Source organism: Ammospiza caudacuta, chromosome 3, assembly GCF_027887145.1.
Source record: "Ammospiza caudacuta isolate bAmmCau1 chromosome 3, bAmmCau1.pri, whole genome shotgun sequence".
Lineage (NCBI taxonomy): Eukaryota > Metazoa > Chordata > Aves > Passeriformes > Passerellidae > Ammospiza > Ammospiza caudacuta.
Window position 1 is genome coordinate 75,035,654 of NC_080595.1, and position 27,439 is coordinate 75,063,092.

Below are 27,439 nucleotides of genomic sequence, written 5' to 3' on the forward strand. Positions count from 1 at the left end.
AAATAAGCAATTACACTCTGTGAATTCTCCAAATGAGAATACAAAGTTCCAGTGACTCTCCATATATCACTGAACTTATAACCAACTCTACTATTTCACACCATAACATGGTTCACTGAATTAAAATATTAACTATCAGAAAAGAGAACTCTCACAGTGATTCAGGGAAATGAATGTATTTTGGTTTTGTGGCTGAATCTTCAGTGCTATCCAAACTTAAACACATCCTGTATTTCTGGAAAGGCTGTAAGATCTAATCGCTGTAAGAAGCTGGTGAAGGGAAGCTGGGAGCAAGCAATGCCAGAGCCAGAGCCTCACTCAAATTGCACAGTCTATATGGTGGGATTGCAAAGCCTAAATTTCACATCACCAGTACACTCCCCATTTTAGAACAGACTTTGAAATAAGGGGCATATAAAAAGTTGGAAAGAAGACTACAATGCCAGGGATTCTGTACTGATGCCTGCATTGTACCAGCCTAGTCACACCACTCATCTTGCCAGTAGGCTGGCTCAGCAGTGAAAATTAACACAACAGTAAACTGGACTAATTTGAGAGATTTTTGTTGTTGTTTTTTGAGCACAAAATTTTCTAAAGTCTCATTTTCCACATTCTGCAATAGTAGATGTGAATTTCAAATGAGAATTGCCCCGGGAAAACCTACAATTTATTTGAGCTTCAAAGAGAACAATGCCTCCCACACCAAGATGGAAGTTGAGGAAGCCCAAGCAGAAATCAGATGTCAAAAAAGGTTATCTGGTACTTACACCTGGGAAGTACATCATATAACATCAAGATGAATTTTTTGGTATTAATAAATTTATGTTAATTTTAAAATTATTACTGTCTTATGAACTGATATTACAGCTATGCCAATGAAGGAGTGGCTTGTGGTACAGGCAGGAATTTGAACCATCGTGTTTCATTGAGCTCCAGTTGTGTCTCCTCTTCTGCCATGCCAGGTCTGTTTGGTTCCTGTTCTGGCCAGTGAAGTTTAGCTGAGCTGGAAATCTTGGACTGTTTTGAAATACCCTCTGCTGGAAAGCAGAGGGAAAGTGGAAGGAGCAGGATAACATGGTAAGTCTGGCAAGAAGAGTGGATTTCTTGTGGCCATGAGAGGATGGGCTGAGGCACTGGCAAAGATGTTGCTCTGTAGACCCTCACTGAGACAAATGCTCCCTGCACACACAGGGCACACCAGTTACAGGAGTGGGCACAGCAACCTTTCCTTCTACCCACCTTTGTGATGACATTAGGCCATAGCTCTGTAGGCAGCAACAAACCCTAGGAACATTCAATCTGGAACACTGGACATGTAAAGAAGGACTTTCTCACAAATGCAAGAAAATTGCAGCTATTGCAATGCAGTTCCTTAATTTTTTGGCAGATTTCCAGGAGTTCTTCCTCCACTGGAGCCCACCTCCAAACTCTTTTGGTGTTTGACCAAGCTGGCCTAGTGTAGAACCCAAAATATGCTGTCGCAGTTATAAGTAACCTGTGTGTTACAGCCTGGTATCAATGCACATATCATCCTCTGGGAAACAAAATGTCACCAAGATTCCAAGAGTTGAACAAGATTCAACAAAATAGGTTATAGAAGATGTGAAAGCTGTTGCCACTCAAGCAACAAACTATACTTCTCCAGACCATTTTCCATTGGCCATCATGTCAGCATTGGAAATTCAAATCACAAACCAAATTAATGTTGCTTTACTTTATTTTACTCTATTTCATCTTGGGTTTCTTCATTATCTTTCAAGAGTTGTTCAAAGACAGGTTTATAAACCTTTACACAAGATTTTAAAAGCTCACTAGATGCAGTGATTCTTACCTAGAAATGAAACGCAGACTTTACAGAAAGTATGAAACTGGAACTTGCTGGCAGCTTCCAGTAGTGTTTTTGCATTGGCTGAATCTATGATCAAAGAACCTGTATAAACAAACTCCAGGAGTAACTCCAGGACATCCGCAGTGAGGTTGGACATGGCCAGTTCCAGCTTCTCCCCGCTTCTGCTGCTGTCTCGTGGTGACCTGGTAACAGCAGACAATTAAATTATGGACATTACACCATCCCCATTTTATTGGCATTTATTGATTAGTGAGGGCTAGAAAATCGCTTTGCACCTCATTATATTTCTCCATTATTTTTGTTTACGGAACTGAAGAATATGAATTTTAAAATAACTGAACTTAAAAACTTTAACTGGATCTGAAAGAGAAGAGTCTTAAAGCAAGTCTTACGAAAAATCTTTATTGCTACTTTGCATTTTCATGCAAAAACAGTTGCAAAAGAAAAGGAAAGAAAAAGAAAGAAAAAAAAAAGAAAAAGGAAAATGAATGATTCAACATTAATGAAAATGAGGAACAGGATTAGCTTTCAAAGGGAAACAATACATTTTAACATCTTGGTTAACATCTCATCTTCTGTGCATAATATAACTGTTAAGGAAAAACCACTCTCCAATTTCGAGAGAAAAGGTCATCTACTTTTTCAAGAATCCAGCACTAGAATAATTTTAGATGTCATGTACACTTAAGCATACATTTAAAGACCTTTTCATAAAAAATAGTAATAAAAATTACTAATTTCTATTTAGCTTGAACTTCTCAGTATGTTATATTAAATTACAGATATAATCAATATGATATCTGTGGTACACAGACAGCCATATCAAATATAATATATGCTTATTCTAAAAAATCTATTGTTCCCTTTTAGGCACTAAAAAAAGGAAGCCCTTCATGGCAATTGCTTTGAAAACTGAATACAAGACAAGCTAGACAGACAAAATGGTTAGAGCAAAGAAGGGAGAGGGGGGAAAACAACAACCAGCTCTGCCACAGGAAGCCAGCAGCCATCCTCTAGGAGTTTCATGACTGTGGCCTATGGTTTTTCCTGCATGAAGTGCTGAACAATTTGGGGATCAAAGTATCTCCTGCATTTGAAGTGTGCATTAGTGCTTGTGAAATTATTGGACAAAAAGAAAGTCATACTGAATTATAAAGTAAGGGCCCAGTTCTTAATGCATGGCTGATGTGTCTGCAACACTAAAGACAGGTTACACCTGAAAGACAAAAGTGATGATAAATTTGGTAACATCAAGGAGGGGAGGGGAAATCTGTTGGAGTAAGAAAATAAACTCTTTTAATGGTTAGGACCATCCAGCACCTTCTCAAAGAAACATGAGCTTTTTGTTTGTCACTGGACAGTCAACGTCTGCTCGCTCCAGTTCTGCTCGAGTACTTGCAAAAGCCATGGCACGAGTGACACAAAACCGGCACACGATGCAGCGTGACAGATACGGACTGGCCACAGCATCACTACTCACAGGCAACGCCAGCTTGAAGCGTGAGCAGAGACTACCATGAGCACTACCAACCTCCTGGGTTCACACAGATGCCTAGAAAGGTGATGGTCAGACCTCTACTGCCATCACAGAGGAAAAGTAAACAACACACGAGGTTCATGTTTTTTCCCGCATGACACCCCAACCACCTGCCCCAACAAACCTAAATCATCTGGGGAAATGCTTAAAATTTGCAGTGGATGCTTTGTCACTGGTCCTTCATTGACCAGCCCTGGTCAAGTCAAGGGCACAGCTTTAATTCATGTGAATTAGGAGCAACTAGCAGTGCCTAATTTCTTAGTTTTCTCTAAGGTAGTGAACAATGGTTACTCCCATTCACAGGAGGAAACTGAGGTACAAGGAGATTAAATCACTTGGCTATGATCACAGAGTCAGGAGTAAACCAAGGAATTAAACGCAATTTTTAGAATTCTAAATACTGAACTGTCCCTTTTCATGGCAACACAGATGGGTTAGAGCCTATTCTTCAAGTAGATGCTAAGAACACATGCTGGTCGTGACACCTGTTGTACCCTACAAGCACAGGTCTATGCTACCCTAAATCCTTATGCTTTATCACACCACAGTACTCTTTCTGAACTCTTGCATATGAATTCAATTCTGCATCTGAGGCAGAAATCCTCTGGTGGCAAACAGAAGAGTTGCCATTTCCTAGATCCTCAAGAGGATGTCGCAAAATGTTGGGTTTTTTCCTTTCTCACACTCCCAATGATATGCCCCATATCTGATTTATCTCCAGTTTACATACATCTGGTGCTGCATTCTGGGCTGTCAAATACCTCTTGGTACCGATGTAATTCTTGCTGAATTGCTCCCTGAAGTGGTTTGTACCTGACAGTGAGCTCGTTTTCACATGGGCTGGTTAACAAACACACCACCTAAAATTTCAGGGAGGTTTGGAGGTACCCAGCAAGCAAGAGTCAGGCTCTTTGCACTGTGGGACTACCATAAGCAACTCTTTATTTAATGCCACTACTTGCACTGTGCTGGTGCCAGCCATGGGAAGGACAGTGCGTGATCTACTGGGAATCGCACAATCGCACCCAGTGTGGAGACCAGGAGCAGCAAGGAAAGGATGATGTGACACCAATGTCAGCACAGACACATACCCATGCTAGCAACAACTGCAAGCTGCTATTTTTCACAATAATTAAGTAATAATCTCTTTTACTTTGTAATACACCGAGCAATAAACTGCTGCTGCAATTGATTAAATGCCAAAGAAAAGCTAAGGTGTTTAATCAATCACTAGAGCCACTTACGGCAAGTATAATACAAAGGTACAGAGATTATTGATATTACACAATGAGCCAGAAATGGGAAAGAAAATTATCCCTATTCCTGCTTCTGCAAGGTCTTGAATGTGTTGTGCTGTTTTCCTTGTCCTTTCTAAGCATGCAGCCCTTTGGCTCCATGTTTGGCTGGATCAAATACTGAGTACAGGCTGGACTCAGCCTGCACAGGGAAATCACAGCTACCCCAGCTTCCATGCCAGGGATCTGGTTTGGTAGAGGCTGGAGAATGGGCAGGGAATTGGCTGAAGCAGGCCCTAATGGATCAAACATTAAATGTCTGAAGGATAAGAAGATGATAATGTCAGGAAACAGACTGATGTCACTGAAAAGGGAAATTTCATAGACTTCTTTATGAAATTATTTCAGTGATTTAGGCTGAAGCATTCCCCTCAAAGCCTGAATAAAGGTTTCTGTGTTCTTTGTTTTCACAAATCTTAGAATGTATATGCCCTGTGCAGTTAGAATTCATTTATTTGGGACAGTCTTCTCTTAGCTCCTCTAGAGGAATTGCAATGAAGTGGCTAAAGCCATATTACAAGAATAGAATTTAGTCCTGTAACTGCAAATGCAGTGGAATTGGGAAAATCTGTAGCAATATATAGAGCTGTTCCCCAAATAGCTCATCCTGTGTCACAACAGGAGGAATTTTGTTGGTGACAGCAGTAAATGCAAACATTTAGAGAAGTCTGTTACCAGAAAAGCCCTGACTTCCTGCCTTTAGAGCTGGGAGAAGTCACAGTTCTACCTGGTACATACACTGCTGTTCCCCAACTCCTGGCACAAACAAACATGAGGTGTTTTGGGGATTGAGAGCCTGCCTCCTTCATGTTTCAGTCTCACCAGTCAACGCACCCTTATCGTCCATGAACATCATTAAATGTGGCACATTCTGCTATTTGCCCGGCGAACTCTAAAGTTTAAACAGAATTATGTCATTTTATTGGCCTTGTAATCATTGCTCATATTATAAAGGTCACACATTTCACATTGTGGCAGAAAATCAATAGCTCTCCCAACAGCCTCTGGGGGAAAAAGTTTTGCTTCTGAAGAATAATATATAATAAACAATTTTAGTCCTTACTTTATCATGGCTATAATCTTGGAGAAAAGCTACAGTAAAAATCTGGCAAAGGCTGATATATAAACTCATTAAAATTGGGAAGTGATTTAGAACAGGACTTTTAAAAAGATTTATCTTGAGCTAAACAGCAAAGAGGTTTGTTTAGGTCTACATTTAAACAAGCTCCAAGAGCTCTTTAACAGCTTAATTTTATGGTAGCTGTTGGGGAATTCTTTCAGATTTACAAATCATGTATTTCTACAGCAAGGTGATAGACCTGAGCAATGTGCAAGCAGAACTGAACCTGCAGATAAGCAGGAAGCACAGATATGCTCTGAATGGTAAGGGGGGAGTTACTGAAAAATATTCTGCATTGTCTGGAATAATTAAATCCAACAAAATCAAGTGAATGCCTTTGAACATAGTTTGGCTGCTTATCCTTCAACTAAATTGCTTCAACTAGAGAAGACAAAGGCACAGGGAGCCCTTAAAAGCAAAAGATGGTTTGATTACACTCTCAAATAACAAATCAGAATCAATGTCTCTTTCTGTTAACTAATATATAGGAAAGAGAAAAAATGTTTAAATACCTGATAGCAAGAAAAATAACCCTAATACTTCATCTGCAAGATCTAGTAGTGAAACTGACAAAAGAAAAAGTAGAGAAATCTACATTTTTTCTATTTATTTGTCCTTGAAAATAATTTCCAAACATGGAATACACACATACAAGAATCAGTCATACTGCTTTCATGTTTAATAGTGATGCAACTGAAGTTTTCTGCATCTTGAGTTATAAATAGATGAGTATCTATGCATTTTTCCTGCATTATTTGTATCAACACGTTCCCATAACTGAACGTCTGTGTGACTCTGTTCAAAACATTTAATAGTGAGATGCCTTGAATTGCAAAGCCACATTGAGAGGCTGGATAAAGTAGCTGTGTAAGTGAAACACCGCGAGCGCATCAATTTGTCAATTTATGGACAGCGCTACCGCCTCTCATTCAGCCTTCCCTCATGGTTTGGATATGCTGCCTTTAACTGGCTTGCAACATTATTTTGACTGACTAATGGTTTGGCTACAGCTTCACTCAATTTTAGATCAAATACAAAAAAGCTACCTATACCCAGTGCAGATGTCAGCCAACGCTCTGTTTACAAGCTACAGTCACAAAGTCAAAACAAATTCTGGATGTTCAAAATGGAGCCATCTGCACAGAATAAACATGAAAAATGTGAAACATTTTATGTAAATGTATATTACTGCCTAGGAACAGTTGGTTCAGCTTCCACCCAGGCTGCCTGGTTGAGAACAGGAGGACTGACAGAGTTTGTGACACCTATTTACATTCGATGCCATATGACTCACCATGCCGTAGACTCAGAGGTATGACGTATATTTAAGCTTTGTGCTCCAAAAGGGCACTGAAATAAATGATTAACATTTAAAATAAAGACACACTTAGAACTGTTATTTCCCTGGACAAGTGGGACTTGGTGTGTAATTGTTTCATTTTTCCTCTCCAAGGTCCACCTGTGAGCCTACTGCCACTACCTACTTCTCCCAGCAGGAGACAGCAGGAAGGAGCTGCCTCCATAATATAACCTCAATTTTGTTCATATTTCACTCAGAATCTATCTTTAAGAAATAGGAGAACACACTCGTTCTGGCAGTGTAAGGAAAAAAATTGTTGTCTTTGACTATCTTTGGGTCAGGGTTTTATACAACTCAGGGATCTGAATCTTATCCACTAAAAGCAAGTGTATGAGCTGACAGGAGGCTGCAGGATTGCTGGCAGCAGGGAGGAGCTCCAGCTCCACCCTGGACTGAAGGGGCTGATCCCTCCCTGCATGGACCAAAGCAATGGCCTGTCCCATCACCCAGCTGCCTTTTGGTATCTCCACCCCAACATCTTCCCAGGATTTGCCCTATCAGCTCAACATGCTGATCTTGCTGGCTTGTTTTCATAATCAGGAATATAAATGCTTACCCTAAAGTAATTGTGTTCCCATTATAAGAGAGCTACATATTTTCTACCAAGATAGACAGGACAATAAAATAATCAAATTAAATTGCTTTGTTCCCTGGACAGTATTTAGGACTCCAGAAAACAGGAAATCCAAGATTTTCATGTAAGATGAAGCACTTAACCAAAGAAAAGCTACTTCTTTTTATCTCTGTCAAATTATTTTGATTACTAAAGAAAGGACTGCAGACTGGGGTAGACAGCTTCTCATGAGGCTTAAGAGTCTGTTAGCTGTGTGCTCATTAGAAACTGCTGCTCAAGTCGACACAACTTAGACTGAACATCTTGTTTATTGTGGAACTTTAACTTTTTACTTTAATCCTTAAAGCACTGAAACTTCAGGCAAAGAAAAGAGTGCAATGATGCTGCATTTAAACTGTCCACTATTTGATTCTTTTATCGTCTTCAGACTGATTAATGGTTCAAAACCAGTATGTCTAGGTATTTTGGAAAAAGCAGAAAAGAAATGTTGTTAAATTATAGCCAACCTTCAGCTATGTACAAATCAGACTCAGCACTCTACATAGAAAGTTGTATTTTGTACTGAATATCTTGATTTATCGTAATTATGGGTTCATGAGATATAAAAGCTTAGATGCCGAAACATACAACATATATTTCCCCAACATGCAGCAAAAAACATGTGCATACTGAGGTAATAGGTTATTTACCGACATATACAAGTTTATGCAGCTGCAAGGTAATCAGTCATGTAAATGATGACAAGAAGGGACATTTATAGAGCAACATCATTGCAATACGTATGTCATAAGTCACTGAATGTTTTATTAAACAGGATAAAAAAAAATACACCCCAACATTGCTTCTCTTTTGGAATTTTTTTATGAGCTCAGAATGTATTAACTTGCAAATCTCTGCTTCGTTATTCTATCTTGTAGATAAACATTATCTTTGAGCCTCAGTCACTATCCACCTGTCTCATGAGAGAAGAAAACATGTACTGAAATGGTTCTATTGTATGATTACAATAAAGAACTAGTAAAATCACAAGATTAAATAAATTACATTGTTTAAACACAGGCTTGCAAATTCGTCAGGAAAATTCACCTGCCCAACAAATCCATTTGCTCACTTTTTATCAGGATGTTGATACAAATAATGTTCCTTGTTCCAGGCAAACAAAATCTGGCAAGACTAGTGTAACTTATTAGGGTCAAATGCTGCCAGTTTGCACCTGCTCTATCAGAAGAAAATCAGGAAAATTAATGGCTGTGAGCTCGGGCACGCACCAGCAGCTCCTGCTAATTCACCATCACAGAAATGATCATTGCAAACCAAGACGAGCAATGGGATTAAGAGCAAATGCTTTTGTTCACGGACAACATGGCCAGAATAAAATAAAGCAAACAAAAGTCCCACGTTTCCTATATACCCTTAATGCCATTCACTGATGGAATACAATCTAAATGCTTGGCCAGGACCATTTCTAAAGGCAGGATCAGCAGCAGCCTGTAACGCTACGGCTACGGTGTCGGGGATCACAGTCAGAGGCACAAATCTGGCTCCCTGCTGAGATTTAAGAAAGAAGATGACGAGTTTGAAGATGCTGGCCTAAACGACTGGCAAGTGAATGAAGAAGTGAATAGCAAGTGCCCTTGGAAGAACAGTGTTTCATGACCTAGACTCTTCCTAGGGACTGAGAATAGACTGTGTCTCACAAGGTAGTAGTGGAGAAACAAAAAACCTGGGACAACTTATTAATAGTGTGGCATCTACCTTGTTTGCAAGTATGTCTGGCAGCCTAATTCAGTAGCAAAACAACCTGGGTGAGAGCTACTATTTGTTAAAGGTAAATAAAAGATGCAAGCAGGTTCTGGGGGATTATATAGGAAGGAAGATTAAAAGTAAGTTGACAGAATAAAAAATATATTCTCATCAACCTTAAAGCTCAAACCCTTACTCAACTCCTATCTGATTTCTTTTAATGATATTTATTACACCATCAAAAACTAGCTTAGCACAAAGCTGGCATGCAGCTAATAAATCTATTTCTTAGAAATGTGGTCAAATTTATACAAGTAATTGTCTATGTAGTCTATCCAAGACTCTTTCTCATCATTGCAATGTCTAGAGGGAAAACAATAATAAAATAATGATAACCACCATTATTATTTATTACTACTACTATGATTATGACAGTGCCCAAGGATCTCAATCAGTATTACAGTAATTAAAATTAATTCTGTCAGTGTCAGGCACTGGTTTTTTCTCCTTCAGCTACACGGTGTTGCTAGTGCTTTTCTACAGTATTTATAGATCCAGAGACATCAATGAATGAAAGGCATGAAGCACCTCACCTATGGCCACAGCACAGGCAGGAAAGGGCACGTGGCTCTTCTCACCCCATCAGTCCCAGCCCATCCACCCTGCAGAACTGCTGTGAGTATTTCAGACACTGAAGCTCAGCACTGTGCAAGCAAAATGAGGGCACCACAATCAGATATGATCATAGCCTGGTCATATTAATTCAAATTCATTATTCCAATCCAGCAATGGCTCATCCTTGATGATATAATTGAAAGGAGTGAACTACTGATCCCTGAAGCTACCTACAAGCAAATTGGAGTTGGAGATTTGGTTACCCTCATTTAAGGGCAAGACTGGCTTTTGGAATTGCCCCCAAAATGACAGTTTTCAAGAATATGACTCCTGTTACTATGCTGTGGAAGATTTTTTTGTTTTCTTTGATTAATTTATCTTGAACTGCACATTTTTAGATAACTGTTCTCTTTCAGCCCAGTATTTTAACAATAGTTAAGCCTAGGCAGGGCTGTGAGATGTAAGCAATCACAGGGAGGTCACTTGCACTGGTGTCTTGAGAGATGTTGCATGACAGCTGGGTGGCTCGTGGATGGGTAGAGCTGGAGCAGGGGAGGTGATTAATCTGTCATTCCTTAGGTAAGATTTGCAGAATTTGTGCTTGAGTCTAGAAATTATGGGAGCAAGAAGTCCCAGCTACAGTAAACAGAGATGCTGTCAGCGAGGAAGAGGAGTGAGAGCTTCAGGGATCTGCTCGGTGCCTCAACAGCTGCCATCATGGCAGAATTTTACAAGCAGATTATTTTCTGTGCTGCATCTCAAGGCTTGAAAAGGAGCCCTTCTGTCCTCCTTGCCAGGGCTTCTCTTCAGAGCAGGGCACATTGCTCTGCCCCTCCTTGCAGAGTGGCATCCAGCCCGAGCCACTCACCCTCCAAATCCACAGCCATGCGTGCGGGGCAGCAAACAGCCAGGCTGTGACACCTGGGATGGGTTGTGTGGCAGTGCAGAACAACACTGAATATTTGTAAAGTGCCATTCATTTATGTAGAACACCATACATTTTTGTCTGATGAAAACACATTTCCCAAGGTCTGGCAGCTGAGAAATTTGAAGCCCAGCAGGGAGCTCTGAGGGGTGGGCAGGTGGCTGCTTGGGCAGGCAGAGCGAGCGCAGCACTCATGGAAACAGGCCACTGAGAGCAGGGGGCTTGTCCCATGCCAAGATCTTGAGCCCAATACACAGCAATTATCACTACCTCATTTAAGAGAAAATCCTTGTCCACAGCACAATTTACACCTGCCCCTTTTCAGTAAGGGGTGAAAGATATTTTACACTCCCATGTGACCTCCCATTCTCCTGGTCTAAAAGGTTTAACAGAAACTCCTGGAGCTCTTTCTCTAAGCACAAGGTACCTCTTCTGGCATCAGAAACAAATATTGTATCTTTAACTCCCTATTTCTCTGTTTTCAACTATGCGCTATAGTTTGTTTCCACATTCATTCTGTTCTACAATGGAGCTGAAGTATGCAGATGTGGAAAGCTGCTTGCTTCTCTCCCAGAGTTAAAAGCAAGACTCTTAATAAGCAGGAAAACATGAAGAGGTCACTAAGAGTAGATTTTTCTTTCATCCTGCTGTTTCTCACTTTTGGCTTTTTAGAATGTAAACACAAACCAGACAGTCTGTTTTCCAGACACCTAAACGCTTTTGCAGTTTTGTCAGGCTGTTTCAGATGGATAGTGGCAGGTTTCTCTGTTGTGCATCCAAATGCTTCCTTTCCACACAATGGTGTAAAATGCAGAATGACATCTTCGTCTTCTGCGTAGGTGTAAAGCAAGAGGAATTTGGTCTTCTCACCCTAAATGCTTTACTTCTCCTGCCCTGCCTTCAAGCCCTCAGAGAGTACTTTAGGAAAAGAAAATCAAAAATCTGAAGACTTGAGAAAAAGGCAGAGTATTGTGGAAAAGCAATTTGGCCGTGAAGTCACTGGGTCTGCTTTGTAGGAAAAGAAGGATGAACATAGCTGGGCCAGATTACAGTGCATCCAAAATACTGCTTCTTGTGACAGAATCTCTTTGTACATAAGACTTAAGACTTCTACTCTAAGCCAGTGGAATCAGACACCCAAGATGACTTAAAGATCAGAATGCATCATTAAAATCTATCTTGAAAAGATAAAGCTTGTAGGACAAGATCTGTGTGTCTTTAGAGACTGACCAGAGAGAAATCTACTTGTAAAAGCTTGCTTATAAAAGCAAGCATTTTGGCCAAGAAGAGACTTTTATCAATTGCTTCCTTTTAATAATGTCATATTTGGTAGAGATCCCAGTACTCTGGGTTAAGAAGAAGAAAGTAGCAAATTAAATTTGTTCCGGTGAAACACTTTTTTGTTACGGAAATATCAGAAATTCCAGTTATTCAGCAGCTGCATTTGTCTATCCCAAATACAGCTGGAAATAAAAAAGATGGCTCTTTGTGGGATTTTCCATTCGTTCCTTCCTCCTGCTACATACACCCACACCGACCTTCCACCATTTCTTCTAGGGCAGATACAAAAACAGAGCTCATTTCTTTCCTCCCCCAAACCAAGAATGTTTTAAATAAGAAAATCTGTGCTCTGCAAGAGGCACATTTTTGGAGAAGCGTTTTTTGATGGATCTGGATCTGTTCCCTTTTTTTTTTTTCTGTGTACAGATATAAGCATAAATATGTGCCATTAAGAAAACCACTAGTTGCCATAAGAAATCATTCACGTCCTTTTAGTTAACTATGATTCAGGCTGGGTGACTGGTCTTTCTCTCTGGGTCATGAAAAATAAGCACTTCAGAAGGCAAATCGTGCTATTTATTGTGAGATGGGATGTATCATCCTACAGACATTCCCATCTTTCCTCCCAGCTGCAGAGAAGCCCAGACAGCCAGCTTAGGCTGGACCCCTGAGGGAATCAATGGTACGCCCATCGTAAGTTCACTGTCTATGCAAATCACTCTCTCTTTTATAGGAAAGGGGGATGGCCTCCTCTTTCACCTCATCTCTTAGACACCTATTTTGTGGGGAGAGGTCCTGTCTCTTGGACAGGCCTGTGTCCCTCTCTGCAGACTGCAGTAACAGTCAAGTAGGTGAGATTAGACTCGACCTGCCTTAGACACCAGCCTTGGACCTAAATGTTGGTGAGTTAACACAAGACATAAACACCTTTCATTGATCCATGGGCCCGATCTGCACACAGGAATCAAAATTAGGAGAAAAAGATCCTTCAGGAAGCCTTCAAGGTTCTCCTTTTCATTGTCTGTATCATAAATTAAGCCGTTGTTTTAAGATGGCTGATTCCATGAGTAGCAAAGTCAAACAGGCTGGAGTCAATGTGGTTGGCAGTGAACTCAAAATATGTAAGATGGCCTTTAGGGGACTGTGCCCCAGTCCAGTTGCTGTTTATCATCCATGTTCTCCTGAAGCCCTATACTGCAGTAGTCCTGTATGGATCCTCACCCTTCCCCTGAATGTCACCTTTTGCCCTTTGTGGGCACAGTGATGTGGAACAGGTATCAGGAATATTTCACACCTGCTGTTCCTAATACACATGATCCTTTTCAGATGATTCTGCACTAAAAAGGGCTGAGATTGTTTTCCATGGTCAATTGCTGTTGGGAGGGAGATGAACACCAAGTTCTGGCTTAGGCTTGAGTGCTGTGCAGCTACTGACAGGGATGACCTGTTTCCAAAACAGATGCCTGGTATGGTGCTGAGCTCAGGCTCAGGACTGGACTAAACCAAGCTCAAAAGGGCTCATATATTTGAAAGATAAATCACATAGAATGGAGAATTTTCTGGATGAGGAGCAGAATGCTCAGCACAGGATTAGCCATTTTCTGAGAAACTAAAGGGGTTTCAAAATGCACTCTCATTACCAATTTTGTTTAGTAAATAACTTTACAATTGTTTTGGACAATCAAACCTAGCTATCATCTTTTTATCAGAGAAATAAAAATAACATATTTTCTTCCCTGCTATGACTAATTCTCATCAAATAGCGTTGCTCAAGATGAGCAATAACTCTAGTTCTATTATGTTTTTTATCTGTATTTTGGTTTTATTTTGAGAAGGAAATAATTGATCTTATTTGATTTTGAACATTTCTCTTTTATTCTTTTGAGACACTACTTGCTATTCTACCATCAGATACCAACTTGAACACACAGTGGAATCAATGGCAGAATATGAGGTTAATAATAACCAGCCCGTGGCAAATAATAAGCCGAGGTAAATACTCTGAAAGATTCTATTTCTGCATGTTTCTATAGAGGTACATAGTACCTTCATGAATAGATCATATTCTCATTGATGTTTCTGGTGACACATCGGTGCCTGTGGATGGAATGACACTAGTGTTTAACCTTGGCTTGCACTGATTGAAATGGCCTTTCTATTATATTTAATATAAAGAGATCTCTTTTATTCTTCAAGAAAAACTGCCATTTCTTGTTTTGATTTCTGCAATAATACAAGGAGTGCAATATAAATCACATAAAGCTTTAAGTGCTGCCTCAAAGGAGCTGCTAACAAATATCATAGAGGATTCTAGATGTATTGTATCTGTAAACATTCTAACTATGAACTATAATGATTGTGTATTATTAAGGGCATGATCCCACAAAAAATTGAGTGCCTCTTGCAATCTGAGCCCTTGACTTCCATGGGGTTTTATAAAAGACAAAGCTTTACACTGCAAATATCCTACAAAAAGCAAGTCTTTAGAAATTCCACCCCATAGCCCCGAGTTTATTGTCTCGCAAAGACACATTTGCTCAGTTTACAGGTGAATATTTAGTTTTCTCACCTGACAGTTTTGCAAACTCAACTTGACATCAAGCTGAATTTTTTCTTATTCAAGCATCATCATCAGTAATAAAGGCATTTTTGCCTTGGATACACCTGTGCAACTCCATTAGCCTCCATCAAGGTTACATGTGTGCAGCTGAGGTTATATATGGAAAGCAACTGGGATGGAGAGACCTGATGGTGGACACAAATTGACCTCTGGAATATTTATTGCTGCTGATGATGTGAAAGAAGGCAAAAAGTGGTGAGTTTAGCAAACAGTCTAAACCTTCCACTATTTTTTTCTTGTAATGCATGCAAGCCTTATGTGGGCAGCTAAAAGACAATACATGCTAAAAACCAGGCTTTTGCTTTCACAAAATCTAGGAATTTAATTTTTATATTGTTTTACTAAGTTCATAACAGAGCAGTGTTCAATCTAACGTATATCTCCATTTAATAACTAAATAAAAAAGCAGCAACATTCGTCAGTGTGCTTCTAGAAATAGATGCTGCCTGGTGACTTCTGCACACAAGCAGATGTCTTCACAACAAAATCCAAATGACAGTCTTTGGACAGTCAGTGATTTTGTTTCTCTAAGTTGGTTCTATAATTTTTCTTTTCCTGTAGACTCTACTCCTTATTACCCTGAAAAGCATATACTGTAGCCTTAACGATTAAATAATAATGAGCAGACAGAAGAGAAAGGACAGGAGAGATCTGGCATAGCTACTGCTAGCAATCATTAGATTTACAGAGGGGAAAATACATGCTTCCTAGGCCAACATATTTTTTATGAATAATTGATAAGGCAGTCAGTACAGTTATATCATAGAAATGTAATATATATCCATAATTATAGAACCAGCTTTGTGCAAAAGGACACAATACACTGAAAGGAGATATCAGCCAATATGCCATCCTGAAATAAAATACAGTCACTATTGTGTTAGTTGGCAAAATTTAAATACAGGATTTGAAGCAAGCAAAATGTTCTTTAATCCCATTTTTTAGCACAGTCCAGGCTCAGTCTGCTCAGGAAAATACTGCAAGGCAAAATCAGCAGCTGCATTAATTTGCTGATGATTGAGAGAAAAATGAAAGTTATCCTCGTGTTTTTTTTCTCCCTACTTGCTGCTCTAACTTACTAATAATATGAGAGTACCAAATTATTCCTATGCAAGTATATGAAGCATACAAATTGAAAAATCAATGTAATGGAAAAAAAAAGATTATCATGCACTGTTTAGAATCAATCAGCTAGAAACAGAGGGGGGAAAATGCGAAGGTGGAGACATGATGTTTAGAAAATGTACATACTGTACCTACCCTAAGCTGAAGTGTTTGTGTGAAAAAGCTACTGTTAGTCCAACATGCAGACTGAGCTACATTTTGACCACAAAATCATCTTATTTCTGATTATTTTCTAGAGAAATTAATCAGTTTTTTCTTCTTTTAAAGGTCCCCAAATAATAAAAATATCAATCCCTTTGCCCATAAAAGCCACACAAAAGCATGTAACAAAGATTTCAGGGTGAAGGGATTACAGTACTCCAAATGCTTTATTTACACGATGTCTCAGCACCGTTCACCTGAATGCTGATGGCTTTCTGCAGCCTGAAGCACAGACTTTTGTCGTGTGTGACAGAGTCCCTTGCAAACATTGACAGCAGTAGTTTTTAGTTGTGGACTGAATCACCATTAGCAGAGGAGTTTAAATCTTAGATCTCTCAGTGGTGGAACACTGTCTTCGGCCAAAACCAGCCTCTACTCATCAGAAATAATTACACTGTACGAGTCAGATGTGTAACAAATGGATCTGAGCCTCAGTTTGGAAATACATTCAGAGGAGGTGGAAAGAATGGCTACTGGCTCTGTGACAGGAGATTCAATCTTCATAAACCTGCAAGAGAGGGGAGGAAAAAAAAGCGACACAAATGCGCCCTACAAAAGAACAGAGCAGATCACAGCTGGAAGGAAGGCAAACCTTTTAATCAGGTCCTTGAAATACAAGCTGCAGGAAGCTAGAACATTTTGGTGGACTTCAAACTCTTTGCCTTCAACAATAATTTTCAGGTCTGTAAACTCTTTCGCTCTGCGTTGCTGGTTCAACTCCTTCAACATTTCTGCAGAACAGAGAAGACAGACAGTGCCAGGGTTCCCATTAAGAGTTTTTTATTTTTACTTTTTACTTTTCATTTTTTTGTAAAGAAGTAGAGAAACAGGAAATAATTGATATTTTTGTTGGTAAGATTGGCTCAACACAGACAGTCAGAAGTTATGAACATAACATATTAAAATAAAAAGAAAAAGAAAAAAGCAGGAACCAGTAGGTCTAAACAACTGAAATATATATACACAGAAAAAAAAAAAAGCAAAAACAATTCCTAAATTTTGAAGGGTTAAAAATGAAAATAAAATATTCCAGCATTAGCAAATCAGAAACACAGAGAATGCATTATCACAGAAAGTTAAAATAATTTGTTATAATCAAAACCAAGAGCTAATGAATTTCTATCCAAATGGAAATAAGTTTTGAACATACTAGAATAATATTAGTAAAAATGGTATTATGATGCAACATGAACTGGATATGGGTCAAAATAATAAAACCACAAGACCTGCAAAAATAACTTATCCTTAACATAGTAAAAATGTGTTAAGCCTCTCAGTTAACATAAAAAATAGCACTTCTAAATAATATATAAATTACAGTGCATATAAAATTAGCTAAATTATCAATGCACCTTTCAATATACCTCAGCTATATAGACTACAATTATATAGGTTTCAGAATTAGCTTTAAAGCATCCTTTTGATAAAAAGAAATCTCATGCAGAGAATAAATTACTCCCTTTTATAGCAATTCCTATTTTTTGCACTCCAAGGATTTTTACCATCACAGCATTTTTATTTTTTAGCCTTCAATGGCTTCATTTACAGCAACAATCAACTTTCACACATCATGAAAGAATCATAATGATTAAAATAACCTATGAAAGTGTTTCCATGCTGCCATAAAGCACCTACCTTGCGTGATGTCTCCTTTTATAGAGCCTATTGGTGCTAATGGAATGAAAAGATAGCATGCCACGTCTCCATGTGGGGATGTGAACTACTAGGCAACCTACATGTTTTATATGCTGCCTGGACTTTTAAGGCTAAGACTTCCCTCCAACTTTGCAGACTAAAGTGGCTATCAAGATGAATAATATACTTTTCACCTGGGCAATAGCCTGGTGGTTCAGAAGCCAGTGATCAAGATGACAGAAGAGCTGATTTTAAATACTAAAGGACTTTGGGTTTATTTTATGTTTGCAATAGGTCAAGGTTCTCATTTCCTCAGTGTAACACCCTGAACACATTCCTCTTCAGACAGATCTGTAAATCAACAACAGTTCCTTACATGGAGTCCTTACATGAAGTAAAAGGGACCTCAAGGGTCTGTAACTCTAACTGTGCTCAAAGCCACTGACAGGCTTGAGCAAGAGCTGCCAAAACTGCCAAAGGGTCTCATGGTGAAACCCAGACCCAAATAATCCCTGTGTTCCCCTGCTTCGCCAAGGAAACTCAACAGGAATAATTTCAGTCAATCACTACTGTTTAATGACACAAAAGCATGTAAATATACAACTGTTTCATGAAAAGAAATTGAAGCTCTCCCAAGCCCCAACATCTGCGGTGCATATTTTTCAGGCCTAAGTAAATAAATGTCACCTTGCACATTTATGTCTATTTAATGGAAACACAGTAGTGTCTGAAAGGCTAATTATTCTATGCTGAAATGGGTCAGTGCTCTCCAGAGAGCAAGCAGATCATTAGAGAGGGCACAGAAATAACAGCAGGCTTTTGTCAGATCTATAACGGGGGAAAATAAACCACTTTGTCCTGTGGGTGCTATAGCAGGGACTATTTTTAACAAATTCAGCTGAGGTAAAGCACAATGATACATTTTGAGCAAAACCTAAGATGGGATCTGAATGTTCACTCTGGTGCAGGGGAATCTCAGGCTTTTGCTGCAGGTGTGATGCCTGAAGTCTCACTGCACAAGGAACACTTTGGGCCTCAGCCAAAGATCAAGCATGGCTTGGGCACAAGGGGTGCAGTACTTGACTGAGGGCCAAAGTGACTGAGGTCTCTGGTTTCACAGGACCAGCAGCAGGTGCTTTATCAGTTGCATATATTTATGGAGGAAGCATTTTTCTGTCCCTTTTCACATATGAACAATTTTCCCCCCCATTCTCTGTCGTGGTCCATTTTCCCACTTTCATTTACAGCAAGGACATTTTCCTCACATCAATTTTCTATCATTTCATGTCTTAAAGACTGTTACTTTTCCCTCTAAACTTTCTGATACTCTCTCCCCTTTTTCAAATTTACCCAACCACTGTCCTTGACCCCCATTTGCACTTTTCCTAAGTTCCTATTCAAGTTCTATTTCTCTTGTATCTGTGACTTTAGAACCTTCCTTGCAGAGGCCTTTCAGGACAAGGGCTCCATCCAAGACTAAGTCATACAGGTCTAAGATTACCCTTACAAAGGGTCAATCTCCACCTCACCTCATTCCATCTCCCTCTTTTAAAGCTTATGATCAATTATTACAGTGGTCAAAGGGCACAACTGTATGAATAGCAACTGCACAGATGGATCCTGGGAGAGGAGAGGAGAGGAGAGGAGAGGAGAGGAGAGGAGAGGAGAGGAGAGGAGAGGAGAGGAGAGGAGAGGAGAGGAGAGGAGAGGAGAGGAGAGGAGAGGAGAGGAGAGGAGAGGAGAGGAGAGGAGAGGAGAGGAGTTGTACTCTTGAATGGGCTGGGGGTTTTAGGAAGTGAGCTCAGGGTAAGCAGATCAGTACAGACCATCCTTGAACTCCTGACTGTGGCCAAGATTACTGAAAAACAAGACACAAAGCTCAGCCACAATACCTATTGATGCTGTGCTCTCCGTGCTGCTTCCACTATTGTGAGAGCTGGTTTGAGCATCTAATTCCCCAAGCAGCTCCCACAGGTAATGGGCTCATTATTTGGACTTGCTGAGCACCCTTTAATTACACTCAGTCCTGGGCACAGCTTCCATCTATGCTCTTTACACACTTGAATGTGCTTTATGCTGCATGGATTCATTAAGGGATGCAAACCAGAAAAGAGGTCTGGAGCAGTGAAGCAATTTGGCTCACAAAAACCCAGAAATCAGAATAAGTTCTAATCAGAAACCAAAGGTCCTCTTCTCCCAACAGATATTTGCAAGCTGTGATTTCCTCCTTGTTCCCCTAAATTGCTATAGTGTTGCCCACAGAGAGATGACTATGAACTGTCCTGAATTTTTGCAGCTCAGTATCTGAACTAGAAAGAGGAGAGGCAGGTGGAGAGCAGAAGGAAGTCAGGAGACCGCATTGATTCATCGATCTTCCTCGCTCAGGCTCCTTTGTATTACTAAATAACTAGCAGGCATTAGTATTGGACACAAGGTTGTATCAGAATGGGCCCTCATTCTCAGAGAATTTGTAATGCTCACACTGTGCTTAGCCAGGCATTAATGATTTATGAGGACTCAGGATGAGTTGCAAAACAAATTTTTTCACCAGGTAATAATGCCTGCCGATGAGTTGTAAAAGAAGAGACAACACAGTGCAGTACTGGCAGTGAAAAATGACCTCAGCTGTCTCCTGCCAGGCCCTCTTCTGAGCTCCTCCTAATTTTCAGCATTTCCTCAAACAAATGGAATTTCCTGAAACCTTCAAAAAGGGATGTGCTGGGAATTTCCTACTGGATTGTTTATTCCTCTCCCTTCTTTGTTCTAATGGACTTTATTTTCTTTGTTTGTTTTTTTTTCCCCTCATTTGACTATTTGTTTTATTAAGAGATCTAGGCAAAAATGAAGTGCAAGGACAGTTAAGGTGCAGAGTTTCAGCAAGATGAGCACTGATGTTTCCTCTCCTCAGGGAATCACAGCCACTGCTCTACCCTAGTGCAAGGGATTTTTCCTTCCTGACAGGTGTGCACACACACACACACACACACACACACACACACTGGAATGAGATTTCAAAACCAAGCCAGTCCTTTCTGTCCCCTCCTTCCCTAGTGATGCTAAGTCATTCTCAGTGAAAGACTGGTTGAATACTTTCTTCATAAAGAGCTGCAGAAGAGACCCCCCAAAATTACATGAGCTACATAGTGGCTGAACCTGAAGGGGACTTGACCTGAAACCTGCAACTGAACATCTCTGTGGAGCAATTTCTGTCTTGCCATTATCATTGCTTGGGGGCATTTAATATAATTATATTGAGAGTCCCAGAGACATTATAGGTCAGAAGGTGTAAGTGACTCTCCTCAGGTCAGAAACAGAATCAGGAAGAACTCAGAAGTTTTGATTCTTGGTCTCCCTAGCTTCAGCCATCATACCACATCTTACCCTCTTAATTAATGGACAAATTACAAATTAAACTTAAGAGCCCACAAGCTTTGGATCAAATACAGGACCAAGCACAACTGTGTAACAGTGCAGATCAAGTAAAGGGAAAAGAAATTATACAGTATTTAAAAAAAATTATCTATAATCAGAAATAAAAAATGAACAAGGAACTTATTCCCAAAGTTTATTTATTCAGTATTTTAAGCACAGTGAAGACTGGATACTTAAAGACCCTCTCTAATGCAGATTCCCATGGTACAATGGAAGCTCTCAGGTTTCTTTGCATTTTTAATAAAGTACTCTTTACTTAAATTCTAGTAGATAAAGCTTTAAAAGAGTGCAGCAAGAACTAAAATATAATGAGCTACAAAATATGGAAGAACGATTTTTACAAATAGCTTTTAAAACAATTTACTTGGGAAAACTAACCTTCTATAAAACTGCAAAGGGTAATTGATGAAACATCAGTAATTATTCTAGTGAGGAACGTGCAAGAGACCAATGCTTGCTCACACAGCCTCATGCTTTCATGATTGGGACAGAAAATGTGGGAAAGCCAAGAAAAGTTACCAGGAAGAAAATCCAATTACCTTCTTCTCTTAATAAGCATGGAGATTAATTCCCAAGGTTATGCTCTAGTTATGCAAAACAAAAATTTTAACCATTAAGTGCCAGCACTGCCCACGCCTGCTTATTTTTATAGTGGTAGAGTAGGGATAGATAAAAAAACTAAATCATGAAGCAAAGATCTAGAAGCCAAACAGGTGCTGTGAGTGACAGAAAGGAATTTACCATGGTGAACTCTTCCCACGTGAACCACACAAGAACGCAGGATTTTTTGCCACTTTGACAAGTCCTTCTCATCACAACATCCACAGACACACAGAGAACCCCAAAGCCTGCAGAGAACCCCAAAAACTTACTGAATACACCCTTGTGCTGTTGATACATGGCTTGGAGCAGCTGCAGAGAGGTAACAGCTCCATGCCCAGCAGCCTCATTAGGCCAGGCTGATGAAGTTAAGCAGACAGACTTGGCACTGCCGTGGCTGATGTTGCTCTCCACTCCTCCAGACACCCTGGCCTGGCAGACCACGATGAACATCATCCACCCCTCAAGGTATCCCATGATGTTCAGCATGAGAGTTAGTTATTTCCCAGCTGACAAATACAAAAATCAGCTACATCATATTTCTTGTGATGTGAAGACAAGTACACACCTCTGGAGAACAGCTTTTTACTTGGGACTTAGGGTAAGGAATAGGTCCTTTAATCTCTTTTGGCCTGAAAGGAAAAGTGAAAGGGAAATAAGTGAAGCTTGGTGAGAATCACTATCAGATGAGGATGTTACAGGTCATAGAATAGCCTGAGTTGGAAGGGAGCCACAAAGACCATTGAGTCTAACTCCTGGCCCTGCCCAGGACAGCCCCAAGAATCACACCACGTGCCTGAGAGCATTGTCTCAACATTTCCTCAGCTCTGTCAGGCTTGGTGCTGTGACCACTGCCCTGGGAAGCTTGTTCCAGTGCTCAACCACCCTCTGGGGAAGAACCCCCGTGATCTTCAGTTTCCTTCCTGGACCCTGAAGATTATACATTCAGTTACCTGGAGCCTGTCTCAGGCACAACCCAACCAGTTCTGAGTGCTTGGACATGTAGGATGTTCTGTCTCTCCCCAGGGATTTCCAAGGCAGATTAAATAATTAGCTGGGACCAGACAGTCATTTCTTTTTTCTTTTTTTTTTTTTTTTTTGCAGAAGGTGAGAACTAATCTGTTGCAGATAAATACTTCCACTTTTTTTTTTTTCTCTTACTGGATCTCAATTTCAGTTGAACTCCTTTTCCAAGAGCAGAAGGAGAAGGGGCGTAAGAAAGCTGGGACTGCCTGTGCAAGGATCCTTTATGGGAGAGATGGGGGAGGCAGACAAACAGTGAAGCACTCTCTCTCACTCTGTACTGTACTGCACTGCAAAGAGCCAGGGTTGCTTAAGGCTTGGGATGGAGTTGCAAAATACTGTCACATGATACTGGTGTGCCCAATCCTCCTCTCCCAGTCTCTGTTCATTATGGAGTTTTCACAGGACACCATCCTGCACCCAAGGCACGTGAAAATGCTCGACTGGTTCTGGGTATCTCCTGCACATTTTGCTTTCCCAAGCCCTTAAGCCTGATAAAAAGAACTGAGAAAAGCTCAATACTAAACATGAGCATGGAAAGGCCGTGCCCTGACGAGCCTGTGCTAGCCAGCTACACACCCTGGTGAAGATGGAGCATATGCTGATGGAGAGGTATCACTGCTGGCACAGCTACACCAGCCCCTGAACAAAGGCAACGAGAGTCATCTTCTGCTGGGTTTTGTCAGCACAGCAATGTGAAATGCAAGGTGTGAAGCTGTCATACTCCAAGCTGGTACAGCCACGGCAGTAGGACTTTGTAGTGCAGACCAACCTGTCTAGATCTTGGCTGTGTTGACACTGTTAGACACCTGTGTTGCTAAAGAAAACAGTAACAGATGCTGGAGAGTTGGAAAATATTTTTAAATCCTGCTGAACAACACGTATGTGGTTGCATATGATAACTCTATCCAAAGGATTGTTGGCAATGAGATGCCCTGTTGTGCTAAATAAATTTTTTTGTTCGCATAGGCAAATTCTTCTCACCTTAGGATGAGAAAGGGTCAGTAAAGTCAGCTGAAGTGATTATTCACTTGAGGAAGACAACTGCAGCCCTATATGTAAATGGAACCTTTCTAAACATACTAAAAATTCAAGGAAGTCACCATATCATGTTTTGAAACTAATTTTCAGGCTATTATCATCACTGGAACTGACATTAGGAGGTACTTCAAGGCTGCCTTCACATATTACACAGTTGATATTCCCCTCCATTAGCCCATAGAACTATTTCAACATACTTTCTGATTATATTCAGAGATGAACTACACCCTTAATCTCTAGGGGGAAAAAAAGTGCGCTTTAGATGCAACTTTGGAGAGATTTTGGTACCAGAGTTATGCATTAAAATAATAAAAAAAGGAGTTCTGGGGGCTAGAATACCTTCGCTGCTTTGATTTATGAGGTAAAGTCTTCTATGGTATCCATGCCTGCTAATTTATAATCAAACAGGGTTACAAATGCACAGTGAGCATATGTGAGCGGGTTTGAAAATGAACTGCAATTATATTACATATATGAATGCAAAGAATGAGAAAAGAATATGGTGACAATTTGATCTCTCTTATTTTCCAGCACACACTGTGATCCATGTAAGGAAAGGCAGCAAGACCAAAGGACCAAGCATAAAAATACCCACTGAGATGTTGAGATAAAGATGTAGCTTCCTATATCAGGATTTGCTGGGGTTTTTTTTCAGGATTCACCCCTGAATAAATACAAAGTTGGCTGCAGCGTGTTCTATATTGGCCAAGGCAAACAAAGCCCTGGAGATCCCAGCAAACTGCCAGTCTGGTCCCCTCTCCACATATAACATGCCACTATGTCAGTTAGCACTGTAACTTGATTTCCAGGCAGACAATAATTTTCTCTGGAGACAAAATGAGAGAGACAGGCAGAAAGAGAAGGAAAAAAAAACCCCAAATCTGTGAGCACTGGAAAAGCAGAATAGCCCAGATTCAAATGGAAATTTAGTTCTGATTGTTTTATTTACCAGGAGGCAGACCTGACTATCAATCCAGGCTTAAGGGAAGGCTAAAATATTTATTACTGTGTGGTCTGGGATGGATTCAGTATTATCCTAATTGCTTGTAGCAGAAGACAAAGGGATAGCTTTTGGACCTTTTTGATCTCTATATGTAGTACAAGGCATTAGCTAAACGTTTCCCAGTTTTGAAGGCTTTGAACAAGCAGCACCCACCCATCTGTGAAACTGATGGTGTGATCACCAACAGTCTCCTGACACAGCAGCACCAGTGAAACACTGACCAGTTTTGGTGCCAGTTGTGTGTTAACAACAGCCACAGGCACATCTGCACCACCAGCCAGCAAAAAAATCCATGCATGCTCCAAAAGAAAAAAAAAGAAGAAAAAAAAAGACAGGCTTCTGAAAACAAATCAGTGATGTATCCAGAGTAAATTCCATCTATTAGAGCAAAAAAACTCAACCCCCAAGATGCCACAGCTCTGAGGTATAACACCTGACAATCAAAGACTTCAAAGCACTTAGCATACATTAATTAGCAAGGACCAGGCTGCTCCTCTGCCCATTTAAACAAAGCAGAGCTGCCCAGCTCCAACAGGGGTATGGCTTAGGCTTTTCATGGAATGTATGTAAGTGTAATCAACATAAATCTTTGAAATACATTTTTACCAGACAGTGGTAAGGCACATATTTTCTAACATTCACATACTGCTGTACAGGATGCCTAATGAAAGCAAATAAAAGCATTCAAATCTTGGGCACTGAAATTTCACCATTTCAGAAGATATTATACATCACCTATAAATAACAAAGCATTAAATCTCAGTATTTAGGCCTATATACTCTGTGGATGGTTTACTACCAGGCATGTGTTATGCACTGGGTTAAATGCATGTGACAGTATTTCTTGGTCCAGTGGACATCTCATATCATAGAGAACTGGTTTTTTGGTGAGTCCCCACAAATAAGTCTTAGTGATTCATTACACTATCAGAACAGATAAGTGTAATCAAATATTGCAAAATAATTTTTAAAAAATTAAAAGAAAAAAGAGAAAAAATGCTCTCTGTCAAATCTAGGCCCTCCCTGGGGTATTCTGCAATCCAACTACTCCACTTCAGCAACTGGTTCCCTGCTGTGTAGCTTCAGCAGCTGTGGGGGGCTGCAATCATGACTACAGAAGTTGTTGTGGTAGTTAAATATAGGGCTGTTAACAATCATAAATGACTACAGGTTTGGAAAAAAATGATAAATAAGCTAGATTTTGGACCCACTTGAGCTTTAAGAACATGGTATTTTATGTTTAAAAAGCCATAATTTGTGTCAAGATTTTGTCTGAACATCATCCTACTTACAATAATTTCAAATCTCTACATCCTATCTGTCCTGAAGATGCGAAAAACTTTATAATTGTTTTTTCTCGCCTACATTTTAAAGCACTGTAAAGTTTTCAAAGTCTAACAGTATTGTAGCTGTTTATGAAACATTTTGCAAAATGTCCTTCTCACTTCTGCCTAACTAACGATTTCCTGTGATAGAGTAAAATCTTGATTTTTAAGCCTTTATTTTAAGCAAACTTCTTGAAATGTATTTCTGTTATTACTAAATATTTTTGTATAAAACCTAGTAAAGTCACTTCCTAGTATCCATGCCTGAGCAGGGGGTTTGTACAGTATGGCAAGAGAATATTAGCCATAACTAGCTGATAATGTAAGAAACCATTTAACTGCAAATGTTGTTTCTGTTCATAGAGAATTAAATTATCAGGATGTGCTTAAGTAGCTGCCTTACCAAACTCAGAATTAAGAAAAAAAAAAGAAACACTTTTAAGAAGTAGGTTGAGATTAAAGGACACAGATTTATTTAATGAGTATTAAAATTTATGGGCTCTTTAAGAATTAAGCAAGCTTATAAAGACTATTTTGAGAACTGAATGGCTTTCACATAATGAAGATGGTCGATAAGACTCGGCTAAAACATTTCAGAAACAAATGAAAACAAAGGAACACCTCAGAAAACATGGTAATTAAATCAAAATTTCAACTGCAAAGGCAATATACAAATTTCACAATCATTTCATAATCTGAAAATGCTACTCAAACCAACCCGCAAAGGTGCTGAACCTATGAAAGGATGACAACAGGCAATTTTGAATCTAGACAAGCATGAAAGAAGCATGTTTTTCTCCTTCTGTGTAGTTATGGCAACAGAGAGATATAAAACCCCTCCTAACTGAACAAGGGCTTTTTTCCCTCTCTCTGCTCCCATCCGCAACTTTACAGCTGTCACCACAAGTCATCCCGCTCGCTCCGGCACGCCAGCAGGCAGCGAGCCGGCATCTGAGGCGAGCACAGAACAAAAGAGGCTGCAACACAGCTCCAGTTCAAATGACAGCCTCACCAGGGCTCCAGCCCGCACTGGGAAGACAAAGTTATAAAGTTTCACAAAAGAATTGAAGTGAATTTCTTCTCTGGATGTCCTAGTGGGAAATCAAAGATCTATTTTAATTTAAGGTACTTGCGA

At 39.9% G+C, this 27,439-nt stretch overlaps 1 protein-coding gene across 1 annotated transcript in view; it reads right to left on the minus strand.

Moving 5' to 3' along the window:
- KLHL29 (kelch like family member 29) overlaps positions 1-27,439 on the minus strand; it is a 145,770-nt gene that overhangs the window by 54,555 nt on the left and 63,776 nt on the right. The window contains exons 4-5 of the mRNA XM_058802019.1: positions 16,838-16,976; positions 1,832-2,031 (exon numbers count right to left, since the gene is read on the minus strand). Of these exons, the coding sequence (XP_058658002.1) occupies positions 1,832-2,031; positions 16,838-16,976 (339 nt within the window). The remainder of the gene's footprint in view (positions 1-1,831; positions 2,032-16,837; positions 16,977-27,439) is intronic.